General features: G+C 30.9%; 1 protein-coding gene across 1 annotated transcript; it reads right to left on the bottom strand.

Annotated features, from left to right (window-relative positions):
• Positions 1–6667: 6667 nt before the first annotated feature.
• On the bottom strand, positions 6668–10067 carry LOC105140634 (AP-3 complex subunit delta-like). The gene has a single exon (XM_011047531.1). The coding sequence runs from the start codon at positions 9872–9874 to the stop codon at positions 6965–6967; it is 2910 nt and encodes a 969-aa protein (XP_011045833.1). The 5' UTR covers positions 9875–10067; the 3' UTR covers positions 6668–6964.
• Between the last annotated feature and the right edge of the window lie 9657 nt (positions 10068–19724).

The following is a 19724-nucleotide window of genomic DNA, read 5'->3' on the forward strand; positions in this document are numbered from 1 at the left end:
TTTGATGACTTCTGAAGGTTGTTTTTAGTTCTTAAATGAAAAAACTTTTATTTGCTTTGTATGCTTCATAAAATGTTACTATTGAATTTTTTATAGATATTTCAAATATTTGAGAGGCTAAGATCTACACAGTTATGCGGTAACTATAAAAGAAATCAACTAGTTGTAACAATATTGATTTTTATCACTAAATTAGTTGTATCTTGTCCCCTATAAATCTTTTATCAAATATTCTAGGATTCACTTATTACTATAGTGTATTTCTAAGTAGCACTTTGTATAGTCTTATATATAAGGATGTATTGTTATCAATAAAAACAATCTTTCTATAAAACTCTTTATGGTATCAAAGTTACTTCTTCTAACGAGATTTTTTTTTTTCTAATAACTACATCTCCTGAATCAGTGTTTATTAACCACCCTGAGCCTATTAGCTATAATGAAACTACTTTTGTTCCTTCAATATTGGCTCTCAATTACCTCTGAAGCTAACTTCTTTTAATTATCCTATAAAACCCTAGATAATATTATTGATATTAATAAAAGTTAGGATTACAAAAAATGAGAAAAAATGATAAATTAAATTATAAAAATGATGATATATTCGAGAATCTGAATTAAAATGTTTTGTTCAAATGTTAATATATATAAATAAATAAATAAACTTAAATACATGAATAAAATTTTTATAAAAGTAAATTTCACAAAACTGAAAGTACCAACGAGTAACTTAGTGAAATTTAATATAACCCAGGTAAGATTTGGTATAAACAGGTATCAAGATTCAGGAAATTTTACCCAAAAATCATAAAAGTTACTATTAAGGGACATAGAAGGTATTGTAAAAAAAAATAAAGAAACTTAATATGTGTGCTAACGTGTGTGTAGGAAGAAAACATTTAGGGACATGGAAGGTATTTTAAAAAAAGATAATTATATATATATATATATATAAGTGCAAGTAAATGTGCTGGAAGGAAGAAAACAAAACATAACTTTGTCAAAGAGAAAGAAGCATTCAGTCACGAGAGGAAAAATAAATTTAAGCAAGGTAATTCTCAATTTAAAGGTGTTAAAATTTTGATTATTGCTTGGTAATGTGCCCTCACACTTTTAAGTAAGATTCTTAAAGAATTAATGCTTTAAATTGATTGAACTTTGTGAATTGAGGAATTAGGATTCATAATAAATTTTAGAAAAAATTACAATTGATTGTGAAATTCTGTTACGATTATTAAAGTAGAGAAAGTAAGAAATTACAGTAATTGAAGCAAAATATTAGGTGTTCTTGAAGAAGGAATTTTTTTGGAAAATAATAATAAAAAAAAATCTAAGAATTTGGATAAGATGGTAAGATTGTATAGGAAAGAGATGATATTAATGTTAAAGAGTGAATAGATCATGAAACTTTTTATATTTTTCTTAAATTTAAATTTTGATAAAAATAAAGTAAATAAATACATTTAAGGAATATATATATATATATATATAGTAAATGAATATTGAGTGTGTCAATATGAAAAGTAGGATAATAATGTGATTTACTTGTCAATTCAAGAGAGGCTGTCAGGCCGACACCACAACAGGAAACTTCGACTCGAGCTCAGTCGTCAGGTAATTACACTATGTCCGAATTTAATAATGGTCAATATATATTTTTTTAATATAATTAATTGTGATTGATATATTAGAAATTAGTATGTTGTTTATTTGAGAAAATAAGATATACAATGTGATGAATGAATTCTCGAATGAATGGGATTAATGCCCTAGTGAATGGGCATGATAAGGAATTAATTTCCTGATTAATGGGATTAGAACCCTGGTGATTGGGAAAATTATTGAATTATTTACTAAATTAATGAGTTTAATATCCTGGTGAATAAGTGTGATGAGGAATTAAGTCCCTGGTTAATGGGATTAGTACCCTAGTAAATGGCTATATTGTTAAACTAATTCTTGATTTAATGGAATTAGTGCCTTGACAAATAGGCGAAATAAAGATTTAATTCTCTGGTTAACAGGATTTGTACCCTGATGAATGGATGAAACGTTAAACTAATTGTTGGGTTAATGACAATAGTGCCAATTGAATGGACTAGTAGAAAAATTAATCATATATTAGTGAAGATAATGTCGTGTTAATTGGGTGATAGGAATGATTATATTTTGTTGATGTTAAAAATAATAATAACGATAATAATAAAATCATAGATTATTCTAAAATTTAAATGATATGTAATAATAGATGAGCAAGTTAATTTAATGATTTTTTGACTAAATTTATAAAAAGAAAGGAGGAAAGAAAGAAAGTAGAAAGAAATTTTTATGGATATCTCTTTTTTTCATTTATCTAATTGAATTATTGTATTAAATCTATTTTCAGGTACATCCATGTATCAGACTGAACAATAGATTAGTTTCCTTATATTTTGTTAGATATCATATTGTAGTGAATAAATTTATCATTTTTTTATGTACTAGAATGCGTTTATAGTTTATTGAAAGCTCTTTTGTGTAATATAATTATGAATTTCATCTTTACTTATGAACTTATTTTGATTATAATTTCATTAATGGTCCTTATTTTTAAATCTTTAAATCGCATAATGTACTTCATTTATTGCATCCATGTAAATGTGAGATATTGAATTGTTTAACATGTAAGAATTTGATTATTGTGAAGTTGTGATGTAATGAAAGGAGGATGTCCTGGATGATAGGACGAGTAAGAGATTTGTTAATTGAGGATTGTGAAAGAAGAGTCGATAACTTGATACTTAAAAATATAGAGGAAACTTTGTTGAATTATTGATTGATTATAAAAAAAAAATATATCCCTAACCTTAATTAAATTATTATGTCCTTGCTCTTTATTTAAATACACATGTTAGGGTTGTTACATATCCTTTATGGCATGCCCAACTAGCATCTTTGCTTATTGGGTATGACCTTTTGGGCTATATTGATAGTTCAATTGTATGTCTATCATCAACACTTTCTTCATACACCTCCTCTGATGGCTCAACTTCTGTAAATGTTCATAATCCAGCCTTTTGGCTTTGGTTTAAGCAAGATAAGCTGATACTCCATGTCATCCTTCCATTTGTCTTTGAATCAGGTATGCTTCTTATTATTGCTTTATCTACTACTCATAATATATAGTCCAAGTTGCAATGCTTGTATATCAATCATTCATATACTTATATTATGAAACTTAAGGAGAATTTAACTCTCATTCAGAGAGAGTGTTGTTTGGTCTCAAAATATTTTTATGCCATCAAAGTTATTGTTAATGAACTTGTAGTGATTAACTCTTCCATCTCAGCAGATGACATAACTCTTTATTAATGGTTCTGGTTTTGACTTTCACAATATTGTAGCACTTATTTGAAATCGTGAGTTTTCTCTTACCTTTGAAGAGCTTTATGATATGCTAGTTTCTCACAAAAGCTATCTGAAATGTATTGAAGCTTCAAACTTTATCACTCTTGCTACTGCAAATAGTACCCAGCATTGTCCCATGAATTCCAAACTCAATTGTATCCAATACTTTAACAATGGTTTCTTTAGATAAAATTGCACCAACTATAATCATAATGGTTGCAGAGAATAGTCTAGTAAGCCTCAAATTATTTTTCAGTTATGTGATAGAGCATAACACTCCGTCAGGACTTGCCGTGTGGTTTTTAATAACAAGTTTGTGAATTGTGCAACCACTAGTAGGTCCGATGATAAAAAGTGGCTTATAGACTTAGGTACTTCTCACAACATTATCTTGCTAATTTATCTATTAACTCAAAGTATGATGGCATTAATCAAGTTGTCATTAAAGATTACTTGGGTTTCAAAGTCACATATGTTGACTCTATGACCCTTCCCTCTTCCTCAAAACCTTTTAAACTCACAGATATTCTTTATGTTCCTAATACTCACCATAATTTGATTTATGTTTATAACTTTGCTCATTCCAATAATGTTTCTATTGAGTTTCACCCATTTTATTTTCTTGTGAAGGATCGGAGTATAGAGGTGACTCTTCTTCACAATAAATATCAAGATGATATTTATCCAATATCATTGACCCTTTATGCTATCAAGTCTTTTGTTTTAGTACTTCTTAGTGAATGAACAATATCTGATATTTGATATAGGTGACTTGGGCATCGGTCAAATAAAATTATTCATTTGATTATTCATTGTTTTTGTTTTCCAATTTAGTGTCTTGTCCTTCCTTACCATTATTTTGTTTTACTTGTTAATGCAATAAAAGTCACAAATTACATTTTTCTTTTACTTCTCTTATTAGTTCTCATTCTCTTAAATACATCTATACATATCTTTAGGGGCTTTGTCTTCAACTTTAATTGATGGATTTTGTTTTTATGCTTTATCAAATATTGTTGGTTATTTTCAATTCATAGAAAATATAATGCTTAGTCCATCTTCTGTTAATTAAAAGGATTATTTAAAAAACAATTTGGTTTTCAAATCAAGCATTTATACTTTAATAATAGGGGGAATATTATGTTTTTCACAACTATCTTGCTTCTTATTCTATTAGTTGGCTAACCACATCTCCTCGTACACCTTAATAGAATGGTATTAATGAACGACACCATCATATTATTGAAACAAGACTAACTTTATTAAGTTTATGCTTTTCAAACAATGATTTATTTGATAAATTTTATCCCTACTTCTATTTTACAAAATAAAAGTCCTTTCAAGTGTCTATTTGGTCGCTTACCATATTATAAAAAAAAAAATATGTATTTTTTATTGTCAATGTTATCCATGGCTAAAACTTTATACCACCAATAAATTAGATTCAGAATTCATGCAAATTAGATTCAGAATTCATGCCTTGTTTGTTTCTTGGTTACTCAAACTCACATAATACTTAAAAATATATGGATTTAATTCATCTTATATTTTCTTCTCTTGACATGGTTTTTAATTAATGTAATTTTTTTCAACCTCTACCTATGTTACAATACCTTCTCTATCAATTTCAAATGTTAATACACAAGATCTTCATACACTGGCAATACCTAGTATTGGATTGATACCTTTTTTTACTATCACCATAATAAATAGTTTTTTTATCACTTTTTATTTATCTTTTTCTACATTAACACAACCTCAACCTATCTATCAACCTACCATACTTGAAGCTTCACAACAATCTATTTATACCCATACCATGACTACCAGGTTTATGAATAATATTTATAAACCCAAACAACTTTACCCAATCACAAAATATCATCTTTCTTAACCTATAGAGCCCACATGTGTGTCTTAGGCCTTAAAGGATCCTAAGTGGTGAAATGCCATGTCAGAAAAGTTTACTACTTTAGTTAAAAAAAAATAGCATATGAGAGTTTGTTCCACTCAGGCTTTACCATTAAACCTAGTTGATGCAAATGAATTTTTTAAATTAAATGAAACTTTAATATCAGTATTTCTTGCTACAAATCACAACTAGTTACAAAGAGGTTTCATCAACAACATGGTTTTTTTTTATTATAATGTGTTTAATGATAGTATTTGAATGACTAACGTGTTTAATAATCATATTATTTAAGGTCCTATTACTTAGATGTTAATGCCTTGTTGTATATTTGTACGCGCATGCTTGAATATTATATTTTCTAAAATGCTAATTAGGGTGAATATTATATTTTCTGAAATGCTAATTAAGGTTTTAAGTTGAAAGGTGATCTTGATAATATCCTTTTAATTCACTTTTTTATAATATAGTGAACTGATATCCTACCCTTCAAAACTTCTTTCTTTATGAAAAATATATCATGCAAATATTATCTTGGTGTTTGTTTTGTAAATATGTTTTTTCTAGAATGCTTGTTTAAATATTTTCATGTGTGCTAGGATACTTTATTTCATTTTATTGGGAATAGATTTCTCATTCAACTTAATCATGGTCTGCCAAGATCTTATGATCAGATTACAAAAATAGATAATATTTTCTAACCTACTTTTAAAGCTTCCCTTGAACGTGGCCTATTAAGAGATCACAACTGAAATCAATACATTTTGGGGGCTTATGATTGGGCATCCTGCGCAGAACTGAAAATTGTTTAAGACAAACATGACCAATTGTGAGATTTCTGACGCGCGACGATTTAGGGAAACCAGTAAAAGATATTGAGCGAAGATTTCCTATATAAAATCCAGAATAATATTATATTCAGAGAGCTACACTTAAGGGATGCACAATTGAAAAATTATGCACTGACAGAGATTGAAAATACTGTGCAAAGGAGTGGCAAAACCTTCGAACAGATTAGTGGAAATGCTTCGATGGTTTGCGGAAATGTTCAACAGGTTGGTTGGAGAAAGAGATGAATTATGGTCAAGATCAATTAAGGCGGGAATTGTCCAGCTTAACCAGCGTTGGAATGATGAACAAAAACAGATTTATTATGTGGTTATTTAATCTGTGAAAAAACAAAATTAAAAAAAAGGTAGATTGTTCTTGGTCCAAGGTCATGGTGGCACTGAAAGAACACATTCATGTAGGACAATTATTACCAAACTCCACTCAGATGGTAAAATTATGCATGCAGTGGCATTATCCTGTAAGGCTAAGAGTCAGAATTCAAGAGCAAGAGACAGATGACAATCTAACTGTATGCTAGTCTTTTTAGCTAAGAGATCTAAGCAATCTCAATCTCTTCTTTTTTTGTTCACTTGTCCAATCTCAATTTCAACATTTCAATTTTGCTTTTTTACAGTGTCTTACATTCGAAAGCAATCCCAGAGTTAAAAAGTTCTAACAAAAGCACAATATCTTTACAAAAAATGAATATATCTAATCTACAGCCGACAAATCAAAAACAACTAATCTTAGCATTCAAAGTGGTTGAATACATGGGATGAATTCAACCACCTTCACTTCGGTAGTCACAAGTAGCAGCACTGATCCAAAGTTTTAATGTTATAAGAGAAAATCAGGAATAGGTGGTGTTTGAGCAACCACATTTAATGGTGCATCAGTTCTTTGACGAGTTTTGTGTTTACCATTACGATTTCTACTCTTCTGTTTTTCTTTCTCCCCACCATCTTCGCTTCCATCCCCATCCTTCTTCCCTCGACTTTTTTTGCTTTTCTCTTTACCATGACCCCTGTGTTTACTTCTCCTTGAACTTGGATTTTCAGGATTGGGCTGTTCTCTAACAGCTAGATCTTCTTTTGAATCAGATAGATCAACGTTTAGTTTCTCCTTCCCTTTTTTCTTAATATATGACTTATCAGATGGATTACTCTGAGATGACGCAGGTTTAGCTTCATTACCTAATAAGAGTATATCACGAATGGCACCAGAAAGTAAATCATCTTTCACCTCTGGTTTCTTAGCGGTGGCATGTGCTGCATCTCCTTCATCCAACTTCACCACCACGGGCCTAGGCTTTGCATGGTTTGGCTTTCTATTTGAGACTAGTGACTGGTTTGTAAGCGTAACTAAATCTTGGGTGTCATTATTTGTATTAATGCCAGAACTTGGATAATTGGCAGGTGGGTAATCATTTGCTATAGTTATAGTTTCGTTCTTTTCTGAAGGGAGGTAATACAACTCATGCAGCTTCCGGTGTTCTGTAAGCAAGGAAGTGGCCTCGGTTGATGGTTCTGGATCTTCTTCATCTTGGAGGTTAGAGAATGAAATGCCAGCACTTTCTCCATAATATGGACTTCTAAGAGAAAATGAACAAGATGAAGGCAATTCTAAATTTCCACATATTGCTTCCAAGTCAGCAAGATTCTCCTTAAGCACTAGCTCATCTGGTATTAGTACTCTATCCTGGGCAGTTATTGAGACTGGACCAATCTCCTCTGAGAAAGCATCATGTACCCATTGAACAATTCTGGAAGCACTAACTTCTTCGGTCTCCAAATTTGCCTCCTTGCACAGCAAAGGAGTCAATATACCCCGTTTTACCAGCTCAATAAATCCAAGTGCATTCCGTGCTCTCTCCTGTATTTCAACATCATAGCTGCCTGATAATGGACACATAGCCAATTCCATCAAGTTTAACAGTTTAACAATAGATTCATGCGTGAAACTCTTTTCCTCCATTAATGCAGATGTAAACAACTGTCCATGCCCACCATTAACAACAGAAGGATCTTCATAAGATTGGTTTGAATTCCTTGGATTGAATCCTTCATCTTGGTCACATTCAACTGGAGCTTTAGCTGATGCTAAATCAGAACTTTCTGAGCATTCCCTTTTAGAAGCCAAATCTGAAACTTCTGATGTCATATCTTCCTTTTGCACAAGGTAAGAACATACACAAAAAATTAGGACTTTAAAAGCAGATTGCATGTAAACTGTTCTGATTGATGAAGGCAGGAGACCAGTACGAGGCTGTAACAATGCCTCCATAAGTTCAACTGGGTTCCTCGAGAATTCTACATATTCCCCACACACCCAAGCAGCAGCAGATAATATCCTGTGCAGAAAATGATTCCCAAGTAATGCTGGATCAATCAGTAACTGATGGCAAACATGAACAAGCTCTGGCCTAACATCCTTGACTCTCATACCTATATCAATTAGCTGATTCTCAATTTCTTCCCCCTTCTGGCAATGTGGAATCCTTGACATTTCCCCAAGAAGCGACACATACCAATCAAAGTCAATTATAATCTCATACACGTTCTGGCAACAAGTTGATAAAATTGAACCAAGAATCTCATTGCAGAACTCAGGGTCAGATTTGAGCGCATAATTAACCAAAACCCTGCAAATTTCCACGACATTGCTCTCTGAAACCATTGCCATAACCAGACACAAAGACTCAAGTTTAATATTCGGATCTTCATCACTCAAAGACTGAATCACAACATCCTTATTCTCCAAAACTGCCCACAAATGATTTGGCGCCATAATTGATAGCACATGCAGTCCAAGATACTTAAGATTCGGATCATCCTCCAATAAAAACTCACGAATTTTGACAGCTGCAAGCTTCACTGCAGATTCATACTCAGTGAAGCTAGTGACCACAGTCCTAATACACTCAAACACCATCGACTTCGCCCCAGTCTTTCTCATATGATCACAAATCGGCTCAACCACCCTTTTAGCCAACCTAGGCTCTAAAGGAGCCAAGTTTGCAAAAATCTTTAAGACCTTAATCAACACCCAGTTATTCCTCGAATCAACCAAAATCCTATAAAACTCAGGTGCCAATGGAAGATATGATCGGGGTTCTCTGGAAGCAAGCTCACAAAACACCCCAACAACTGCAGACACAATTTGCCAATCACTACTCTCTAAACTCTCAACAAGTCTCTTAAAACACACCCTAACTGCATCTGGGTATTTTTCAAAAAGCCTTAAAACAACACTTACAGCTTTCTTTCTAACAAAAACCTTAGAAGTGGACATCAAAGTGAAAACTTCAGAAGTAAGATCTCTACATAAATCAACAGTGCCAATTCTAGATAAGCAATCAAGAGCCAAACTCACCTCAAACTCATTGCCACTATTGAGATCCTTCCTTAATTGATTAGTGATCAGCAAAATAACAGGTGTGGATTCGTTGAAGGACTGAGAGATCGCAAGATAACCAATCTTTTTGTGTGCGAAAGTGGGAGATGAGATGCATTCAATGGCGTGAAAAGATGCCCATGACATGTCAATGGAGTGGATTGAATTGAGGTAAGTGAGTTTTTGAAGAGCAGTGGATTTGGTTTGCAAGTCAGTGGTTTTGATTTCTCTACGGATTTCTTCAATAACTTTGGATATGAAAGTGGATTCGGTACTTTGTTGGTGGCGAAGACCCTTGATTATGTCATCTAAACTGCGCTGGAAAAGGGTGTCCATTAGAGAGGGAGATGCCATTGAAGAATTAGAGATGGGGTTTGGTTTATGAATTGAATGAGAGAACGATTGGTTGAAGAGGAAGGATTTTTTTTTTTCCTTATTTATGTTTTTGTTTGGTGGTGTTTTAGGGGAAAGCGTCGAAGAACAAGGTTTGTTCCTTTTTTGGGAAGTGAAATTGCAGGTGGAAGACGGGTTGAGCTAGTTACATCTTAATTTTGGAAATTATATATTTAATCTTGATGTTTCTAAGTCCATTTAAAAAAAAAATCATGATTTTTATATTAGTTTTAATTTTATTTATTTATTTATTTTCTTATTTTTTCAATTAAATTTTTTTTATCATATTTAAATATTATTTTATTATTATTAATTATTTTATTTAAAATAATTTATGAAATTAAATTTATTTCAACCTCTTTCGACTTTTTTTTTCAGATTAAGTTTTCATTTTTATTATATTTATTTTTTTTAAATAATTTATAAAATTAGATTTTTTATTAATCTCATTATTTTTTAACTTTTTTTATTTATCATTTTTTATCTCTATACTTTAAAAACTTTTAAAAAAATAAATATCAATAAATTTTTTTCAAACTCATTTTCTTTAACATAAATAAATATTAAAAAATATATTTTAACTTTTTTTTACATTACCAAATATAAAAAAAAATAACCTATATTCTAGGAATTTAACTTTCAAAAAAAAACTACCATATAGCTAATAAGCAATATTGATTCGCAAATAAGTTATTTTTATTTCTCTATCGATTTCTTCAAAATTCTAAATATAAGATTTGATATTTGTTGATTGTGAAAACCTTTGATTATTATAAAATACACTAAAAGGCTTGAGATTTTTACTTAGACAGTAATATTCACTCTCTCACATTTTACTATGAATTTATTGATTAAAAATTTTTATTTTTTTATTTTGCCCCCAAACCTTCTTTTCTACAATTACATTATTTTGAGCTAAATTAAGGACAATTGAATCAAATTTATTGACTAAGAATAAAATTGTATTATAGAGACCAAAGTAGAAAAAGCACCTTAAATGAGTGATGGTTTCAATATTCTCCTAAAAAGTGCACTTTAATCTTCAAACTTCCCTTGTTATGCTTATTTGGTCTTTTAATATCTTTTCAATTTAATTTTGATATAAAAAATTATTTTTGTTATTATTAGTCCTTAATTTGAGAGATAAGAGAGAGAGATCGTCAAATTTTAACAACAAAAAAAAAATTGTTTATATCAATTTTAACCATAAAAATAATTGATTTTTTTGTTAAATAATTTTATTTGATAAAGAGAGTTAAACTTAAGTGTTTTTTTTACATTAAAAGTGCCTAAAAATACATATCTAAATTTAGAAAGATTTTTTATTTTGAATTCATTTTGATTTTTGGGATCACTTTTTGAGACCATAAATAGATTTATTATATTATCTATAGTGTTTTATAAGTTTTTTTTAATAAAAAAGAGGTTAAAAATGATTTTTTGGTTCAAAAACTTGTCACCTCAAATTTTCTAACCACTGTAGTGGTAAAAATCTAGGTAAAGTCAACAAATGATAATTAACTTTTAGTAATGAAAATTAGTTTTATTAAATTAGAGGCGTTGATGATAATTAACTCTTAGTAATTATGCATGTGAACATGTTTTCCTTTTTTTTTTTTTTTTTGGGAGATGGGCGGGATGCATAAAGGATAAAGTAACTTATAAATTAGTCCTTCCAGTTTAACAAAATAAATTAAATAATTATCTCTTAACTAGTTTTGACTATGCTTAATTGACTAAATAGTTTTTTCAAGAAATATCTTATTTCCTCATCGATCTTTCTATATTATATTTTTTATTTTCAAAAAAAATAATAAACTAAGAAATAATGAAATAGGTGAAAAGTGTCAAGTTACAAAAAAAATTGAGATACAAGAATTAATTAAGTATTTTTAAAACCAGAGAGGCTATTTGATTTAATTTACAATACTAGGACTAATTTATAATTTACTATAAACCATAACACTAACTAATTCTAATCTGCTCCGTACAATTCTCTGAAATTCATAGGCTTTTAAGTGGGCTTCTCTGTCCACCCATAGAGCGGCCATATGATTAGGATTAGAGATTTTTATAAAAGATTTTAAATTATCTTAAATTGATCTATTTGAAAATCAACTTGAGCATAAAGGGTTTTTGTTTTTTAATAAAGGGGTCTATTAGGTTTTGTGCTGTTCAATAAAAAAAGTTTTTCTTCATCAATTTCCTTTTAAAAAAATATCAGAGTGTATCTATGGCATAAGACTAATTTTCAAAGATAATTTTTTTTTTTCATATGATATAACTTGTATTATAAAATTGATATAAGTTAAAATGATCTCTTTATAGTTTCTAATATAGTAAAATAATATAAATACCTTTAAAAGTAAGAAACACTTAATTGTTTATAAAGGCTTTGATGTTATTTTATTTATTTCTTAATTGGAAATTGATCTCGGTATCTTTAAAAATAAAAATTATAAAGCTAGTTTTTAAGGCTTTTTCTTCCTTTTCAATTGGTTTTTATTGTTATTATATTGTTGGTCAAGAGTAATCTAATACTTTGATAAATATAAAATATTTTAAAAAAATTGATCGGTATGTGCCTCTAGCAAGTAACTCCCACACCTTTCAGATAGTGTGTGAGCTATCTTCAGTTTATTGAACATTGCCTTCAGCGATGATATTTAATTTGCCATAGTGTTTCCATCACAAAGAGTTGGTACATGTGAATGGAGGGGCTCCGATTTCACGCCAGAAGCCTCTTTTTCTTTGTTTTCTTTTTTTTTTCTCTTTCTTAATTTACAAGTCTTCAGAAGCCTCTTTTTCTTTGTTTTCTTTTCTTTTTTTTCTCTTTCTTAATTTACAAGTCTACCCTTTAATTTCTTAAATCAACCTTTCAATTGATCTTTCTTTATTATTTAGTTTCTCTTCTTTTAATTACTATTTGATATATTTTGAATGATTTATGAGATTAGAATGTTTTTTCTTTTTAATCTCACCACTTTAATTTTTTTCAATAGTCAAATTCGATCTTCATTCTTTTGATTGCTATTTTTTTTATTTAGAATGATTTTTAAAATTGATTTTGTTTTGCAATTTCATCATCTTTTTTTCAGAACAAATTTGATCCTCATTCTTTTGATTTTTTTATTTTTTGCTTTAGATTTTTTTTTAAATTAATATTTTTTATTTCATACTTTAGCATTAAAATTATTGAGAATGAACTTCTTAATAGAGTCTAGGTTAGGATTTCATTGCTGTAAATTTGAAATATTAACTCAGATTTAAGAGATTCACTTGAGTTTGCTTGGTTTTTATATTTTTTTAAGCCTCATGTTTTTTTTGTTTCATTCCTCAATATGTATTCGATTAAAGATTAAGATTCATCATCATCATCATCATAATCAATAATAATAATAATAATAATAATAATTTTCTTTTTATAGGATTTTCCACTAATTTTGACATTCAATTGGATTAACTTGGGGTTTTTTTATTTATTTATTTTTGTTAAATTTAGCTATTTCAAAATATTTTTTTAATTATATTAAATTAATTGCTTTAATAAAAACTTGAGATTTAGCTTCATAATAGCTTGTTTGGTTTATCGTCCAAGTCATTACTTTGATAACATATGTTGTATCTTTAAGTGTCGTCATAAAACCTTTTATAATGATCTTTTTTTCCCTCCCAAGTATGGTCTTGATGTCTTTTTTTTCAATCATATTATTAAATTAAAATCAATAACCTAGGTCTCAAATCTTTTTTTTTTTCTTCTTTAAAAATGCTAGAACCTTGACAACCTTTTTTCATGTTAGTTTAAAAATAACCTAACCCATGACATAGCAAGAACTATCAAATTAATTTCACTATTCATATTACTCTTTTTATCAAAAAAAAAAAACAAAAGAAAAGAAAAGAAGAGAGAATATTCAAATGCTTCCTTGTATGAACAATGAAGCATTTTAATTTTCTTTCTAATTTTTCAAACCTTTTTTCCTTTTTTTTAAATATATCTTTCAAATTAGTTTTTTTTTAATTTTATCTTTTAATAATTTATTAATTTTGAATTGGTCGTCCTTCGTGTTTATGTTTTTGTTCTATGATATTTTCGCACTCTAAAACAAACGTTTTGATTTGGTTGATATTTAATTTTTGCAAGCGTCTATATTTGTTATCATATTATTAAATAAAAAATAATTTTTTAAAAAAATCTTTTAAACCTAGTAGAGTCTTTTATCTCACTCACGTGTATCGCAACCATAAAGCTTAACGTAATCTAATATATCATCATCTTAATATAAAAAAAAATCATCTTGAATTAATTTTTAATTCAAACCATACTTTTACATATCGTTCAAGTTGCCTTTCAACATGCTAAGTCAATTGAGTCATGTAGAGTCAAATAACATGTAAGTTAATTTTAAACCTAGGCTAAGCAAGGAGTTGGGTAGGGAGGTTTCAAGTTTGAACTTTTAGGTCAGATTTAATAACTGTCGTGGGGGGAGGGGGGTGCACGACGACGAAGGCTCTTTGTTGTGCCTCCTGATGAGTGGTGTTGTGTGTTGGGAAGATTTTTTGATTTAATCATAAAATTATGATTAACGTTTAGGAGTTGTTACCTAGTATTATGGTCACTATGAACCTATGGTCTGCAAGAGTCTGAGTAAGGGATTGGTTGTGCAAGGGGAAGACGCATCACCCCTAGTGCACCCTACCTAAGGTAAGTTGCATTGTTGTTTGATTGTTTTTCTAGGTCGAGTTTCTATTCGTTGGTCTTTTCTAAGGTTCAAGACATATCTCCCTTTATAAAGGAGTCTCTACCGTATTGGGTTAAATCATAATCATTCTAAAATCTGAATTTTAGCATTGCATTTATTTACACCTTGTATCTTTAATACCCGAGGGTGTACTTTATCGTGTAATTTTACACCCTATGAATATTAAAGTCTATATTTAGACCCCTAAAAAAAGGTTGGAAAGAGATTTTTGACATGTTGGTCAAATCCTAAAGAATAATCATAAATTGATTATGATATCCATTTTTTATTTTTTTAGATGAAAAAGATGCATTTTTTTCTTATGAAAAATATCCTTGGAAAAATTTTAGGATTTGGCCGTATGCAACAAAATATTTTTTTTATTTTTGAAAATGCTTTGATTGATTTTTTTTTGTGGAGAAAACCAGGTATTTTAATACCTAATTTATATTTTATAGTGTAAATATACAACTCGATATTATGAAAAATTGCTAAAAAAATATTTAAGAAAATCATAATTTTTTTTGAAATTTTTTTATTATTTTTATTATTATATATATTGATTAATTAAACATTTAGGCTAGGCCAAGCACAGGCCCAAAAACAGATGGTTGGCATTGGCCCAAAACGATTGGGCCGAACTCGGCCTAACATATTGTTTTTTAATTTGCGGATAGGCTGGGTTAGGACAGGTCTAGCCCAAAGCAACTTAGTCACTAGCAATGCAGTAACTAAGTTGCATGAGATGGTGCAACATGAATTATAATTGATGTTGCACTATTCTCATGTACAAAGAAGGAAAGAAATGAAAAAGAGAGGAGGGAGGCTTACCTGGCGTTGGGAAGCTGGCAAACAGACTGACAACGCACGGTGAGACTAGCAGTGAAGAGAATGGTGACAGTCGCAGATGGAAAAAGAAAAAGAAACAGGGGCCTGTTGGCAAACAGACTGACAACGCACGATGAGACTAGCAGTGAAGAGAATGGTGACTGGCTCCGGTCACCGATGGAAAAAGAAAAAGAAACAGGGGCCTGCAAAAGAGAAGAGGAAATGCATGGTTGGAGCTGTTAGAGTGGCAGAGGAGAAAGTTGCTACCCTGGCTACTTTCAAAAAAGAAGAGAGCTTCACGACAAGGTGGTGGCCACTGCCTCTACTATTGTGGCAGCCGTCGAGATCACAGTGGTGGAGAAGAAGATTTGTACAGAGGAGAGAGAGAGAAATGGTGCAACCACCACATGAGATGTTTTAGAGGCCACTTGAGTTGGAAGTGACGCCCAGAAGACAGGAAACGATGATGGTGGTGGCTGAAAGCCACGGCAGAGAGAGAAAGAAGAAAAAAAGGCGATTACATGAAAATTTGGCAAGGAAGGCTAGTTTTCGGCCAACTTTGGGTTCGTTTTTCTTCCCCTCCAGGCCATGAAATCCTCCTCTATTTATAGGCGGTGGAAGAGGACAATCTTGTTTACACAAGGGAATAAATTCTAGCTCTTGATTCGATCGGAAAGGATTTCAACCGTTGGCTCAAAGTAGGCATGATGCACTGTCAAACTATAGCTGCAGGCTACCTGAGATGGCATCTTTGGAGTGTTGCTACCTCTGTTTATGTGCCAGTGAGCCGGTGATGACCATACCGAGACTTAGAGGGATGTCTGGTGATCAGTTTCGTGCACAGTTCGACAAATTTATTGGATGTTAAGTGCATTAAATGCACTTGCAAAAGAGATGATCGGACCAGTTTTTTTCAAAAAAATAAAGAAGATAACGCATCGTCCGGTCTCTTTTTTTTTTAACTCAAAACGACGCCGTTTTAAGTTTTAAATAGGGATTTCTTTTAACTCAAAACAACGCCGTTTTAAGTTTTAAATAGGGATTTCTCCGAAGATCAAACCAGTCCTCCAACTTTCGCTTTTATGCAATTGTACCCCTAATTGACCTAAACTTTTGATTTAATGCAATTACACCCTTGCCGAATTTCAATTGGAACCATGGATTTACGTGCCTTTTGCACATTAGTCCCTAGTCTCGGATTGTTGCAATTTAACCCCTAATTGACCATTAAACTTTTAATTTCTTCAATTTAGTCCCTGGTTTTTGTGAATTAGGCCTCTATAGTCCTACGTCTTTTTGCAAATTGGTCCCTAGCTATGAATTTCTTCAACTTAACCCCTAATTGACCCCTAAACTTCAATTTTCTTGTAATTTGGCCTCTAATTTCAATCAAATAACTTGGTAAAAATTAAATTTGGTCTCTTAAAATTCCAATCTTCTCAATTAAACCCAAATTAGGCCCCCAAACTTAATTTTTCCCCAATTAAGCCCTAAATAAAATTAATTTGACCCATTTAAAGTATAATTAAGTCCTTGCACTTAATTAAATCCTTTAATTGGACCCAAATTAATTCTTAAACATAATTAAAATTTAATTTGGCCCATGATTAAATCAAATTGGCCTATTAAAAATTTAATTATGTCTTGGACTTAATTTTTATGCAAATTCATCCAATAATCATTTAATTTGACTTTCAATTTGTATTTTTTTTCTCCATTTTTGGCATAATAGGGGACAATTATGCTTGAATCTCCTCCAAAAATTGCAACTTAATTTCCTAGCCTGCTTTCTCCACATTGTTAGCCTCTATTTTATTTTTTTATTTTTTTATTTTTATTTTGAAAATAAATAAATAAATAAATTTTTAAGAAATAATCCAGAATTGGGTTATGATAGTTACTCCCCTCTTTACAAGGCTCACGATAGAAAGTCTCGTAAGAAACTTTAGGTAGTAAGCATTGTAAAGAAAAAGAAGAATGAAAGATGATGGACTCATCATATTGAGAAATGATGAATCCTTTTGAGGGCTAGAAAGTGCACTCAAAGTAAAACTGGAAGATTTCTCTTTTGAAAATTCAGAAATTTTGAAGTAGTCAAATTGTCATAGGTGACTTACTAGAAAAAGTTAAAAAAAGTTTTTTAAGATGGTCTTATTATAATAGGTGACCTACCCAGGTTTTTCAAAGTGATTAAACGTACGAAGATTTTTCAAAGTGGTCTTATTATAATGGGTGACTTGCCAACATGAAAAACACAGATTTTTCAAAAAGGTGAAAAATACGAAGATTTTTCAAAGTGGCGAGAAATGCAAAAATTTCTCAAAATGGTTTCATTATAATGGGCAACCGACCCAAATGGAAGATGAAAAGAGTTTTCAAAGAGGTCTGATTATGATGGGTGACCTCCCCATGTGAAAAAAAAAATGTCTTGAAGGAACGACATGATAGGACTCAAAGACACATTATTCAAGAGACAGAAGCTCATATAAGCATTTGAAAAGAGATATGACTTGAAGGGGAGCAAGGGCCGAAAAGCACATTCAGAAGGAGGTAGGGTTAGAAAACATACTACCCAATGGATAAGGGCTCAAAGGCACACTCGAAAAGAGGTAGGGTTGTAAGGTGCATCAGCTGGGATGTTTGATGGCTCGAGGGTGCACTTAAAGATAAGGAAGATAGGGCTAGAAAGCATACTATTTAAATGATGAGGACTCAATAACCCGCTCAAAAAGAGGTGATGGTGAGACACTGATCTGTCAAGGATGAAAGTAATGCATCATGATCAATATGCATGTATACTTACTTAAGAAATATAGGCCCCCCTTTTCTTCATGGAGTTCTTCTTTTTTAAAAAGTTTGGGTCTCTGATAGTAAGCTTTGATGGCTTTCATACTCTTGCTTACTCGAGCCATATCTTGTTATCTTAACCTCTGGGAAAGGTATGGCATGAGCATATTTCTTTGCCCATAAATCTTTATCTGAAGAATTGTCATCTCTGCCCCATATCTCTTATTTTCTTAGAAAGGGAATCATGGAGCCAACCCTATGTGTTTTGCTAGATTGCTCCTTATTTAATCATGCCCACAAGTGTTTGTTTGGGGTTTTCATTAGGGACAAGGTTATGTAAAAGGAGATTTGGTTATTTACAAGGAGTTGTTTTTACAATGAACTTTTGGAATTTCAAAGTTATTTTGAAAAAAAAATCATTTTGATGTTTGTTTAAAACAAACTTGTTCTAAAAAATTCAAGCAATTCTTATGGATAGGTTTGCATAAATATTGTTTTTGGTGAAAATGTGAAGTGATGTTTTGTTGGTTAAAAAGGATTTACGATCCAATCTGAAGGTTTCAAAAAACCAGTTTTCAAAGCATTCATTTTAATTGCATGAATAATGACTTGTTTTACATAGAAAAGCATTGTCTACTGATCCAGATTGCTTGCCTTTGATGAGAAAGGGCTTGATTATGCATGTAATGTAGGCTTTGACTCTTAGCTATGAAGAAAAAGGATATATATTAGCTCAAAATGTGTTTAATGGACTTCAAAGGATATATATTAGCTCAAAATGTGTTTAATGGACTTTAAGACTAGGGATCACCGGTGCTTATATCCCAAACCTTTTTTTTTCATGAATTTCTAGACCTTGGAATTGATTTGCAAAATGGTCCATGGCGCCCTCCAATGTTAGGCTTTTTCTTTTTTTGGTTTTGAGTATCACTATATTAATGATTTTTGTGGCACACTTAAATCTTTTCGAACTCTTTCATGTCCCCCAGCTTTGTTTAGCCACTTTTGATCATTGGGGATTTTCTTTCATGCGCCCCAAGAGTTGTTTGGGTACTTTTATCATTGAGGATTTTTTATGCCTTTAGGATTGTTTAGGCACTTTTGGTTATTAAGGAGTTTTTTTTTTCGCACTTGCCCCCCAATATAAGGTGTGATCCTAGCCACCGTTATCTTTCAAGAAATATACATTAGGCTCAAAAAGGGATTGCAATGAATTTTTAGAATTTGTGAAAGGATGATCAAAGATGGCCTTTCTTCATTTCAAATGCATGCATTCAGAATCGAGAAGCTTTATTTTCTGAAATGGTTTTTCATTATTCATGTAGCCAAAACTCAGCTTTGAAGTCATTTTATGGCATTTGGGTTGTTTTTCAGGTTTTGATAGGTGTTAAGATATCACTTGAATTTTCAGAACTTGATTGTGCGAAACAACACCAATTTGATTTTTTTTTATT

The sequence above is a fragment of the Populus euphratica genome, unplaced genomic scaffold (assembly GCF_000495115.2).
Source record: "Populus euphratica unplaced genomic scaffold, PopEup_1.0 scaffold108.1, whole genome shotgun sequence".
Taxonomy (NCBI): domain Eukaryota; kingdom Viridiplantae; phylum Streptophyta; class Magnoliopsida; order Malpighiales; family Salicaceae; genus Populus; species Populus euphratica.

What these genes read in the sequence shown, in the direction of transcription:
- LOC105140634 (XM_011047531.1), bottom strand. Translation starts at nt 9,874, where the DNA reads ATGGCATCTCCCTCTCTAATGGACACCCTTTTCCAGCGCAGTTTAGAT.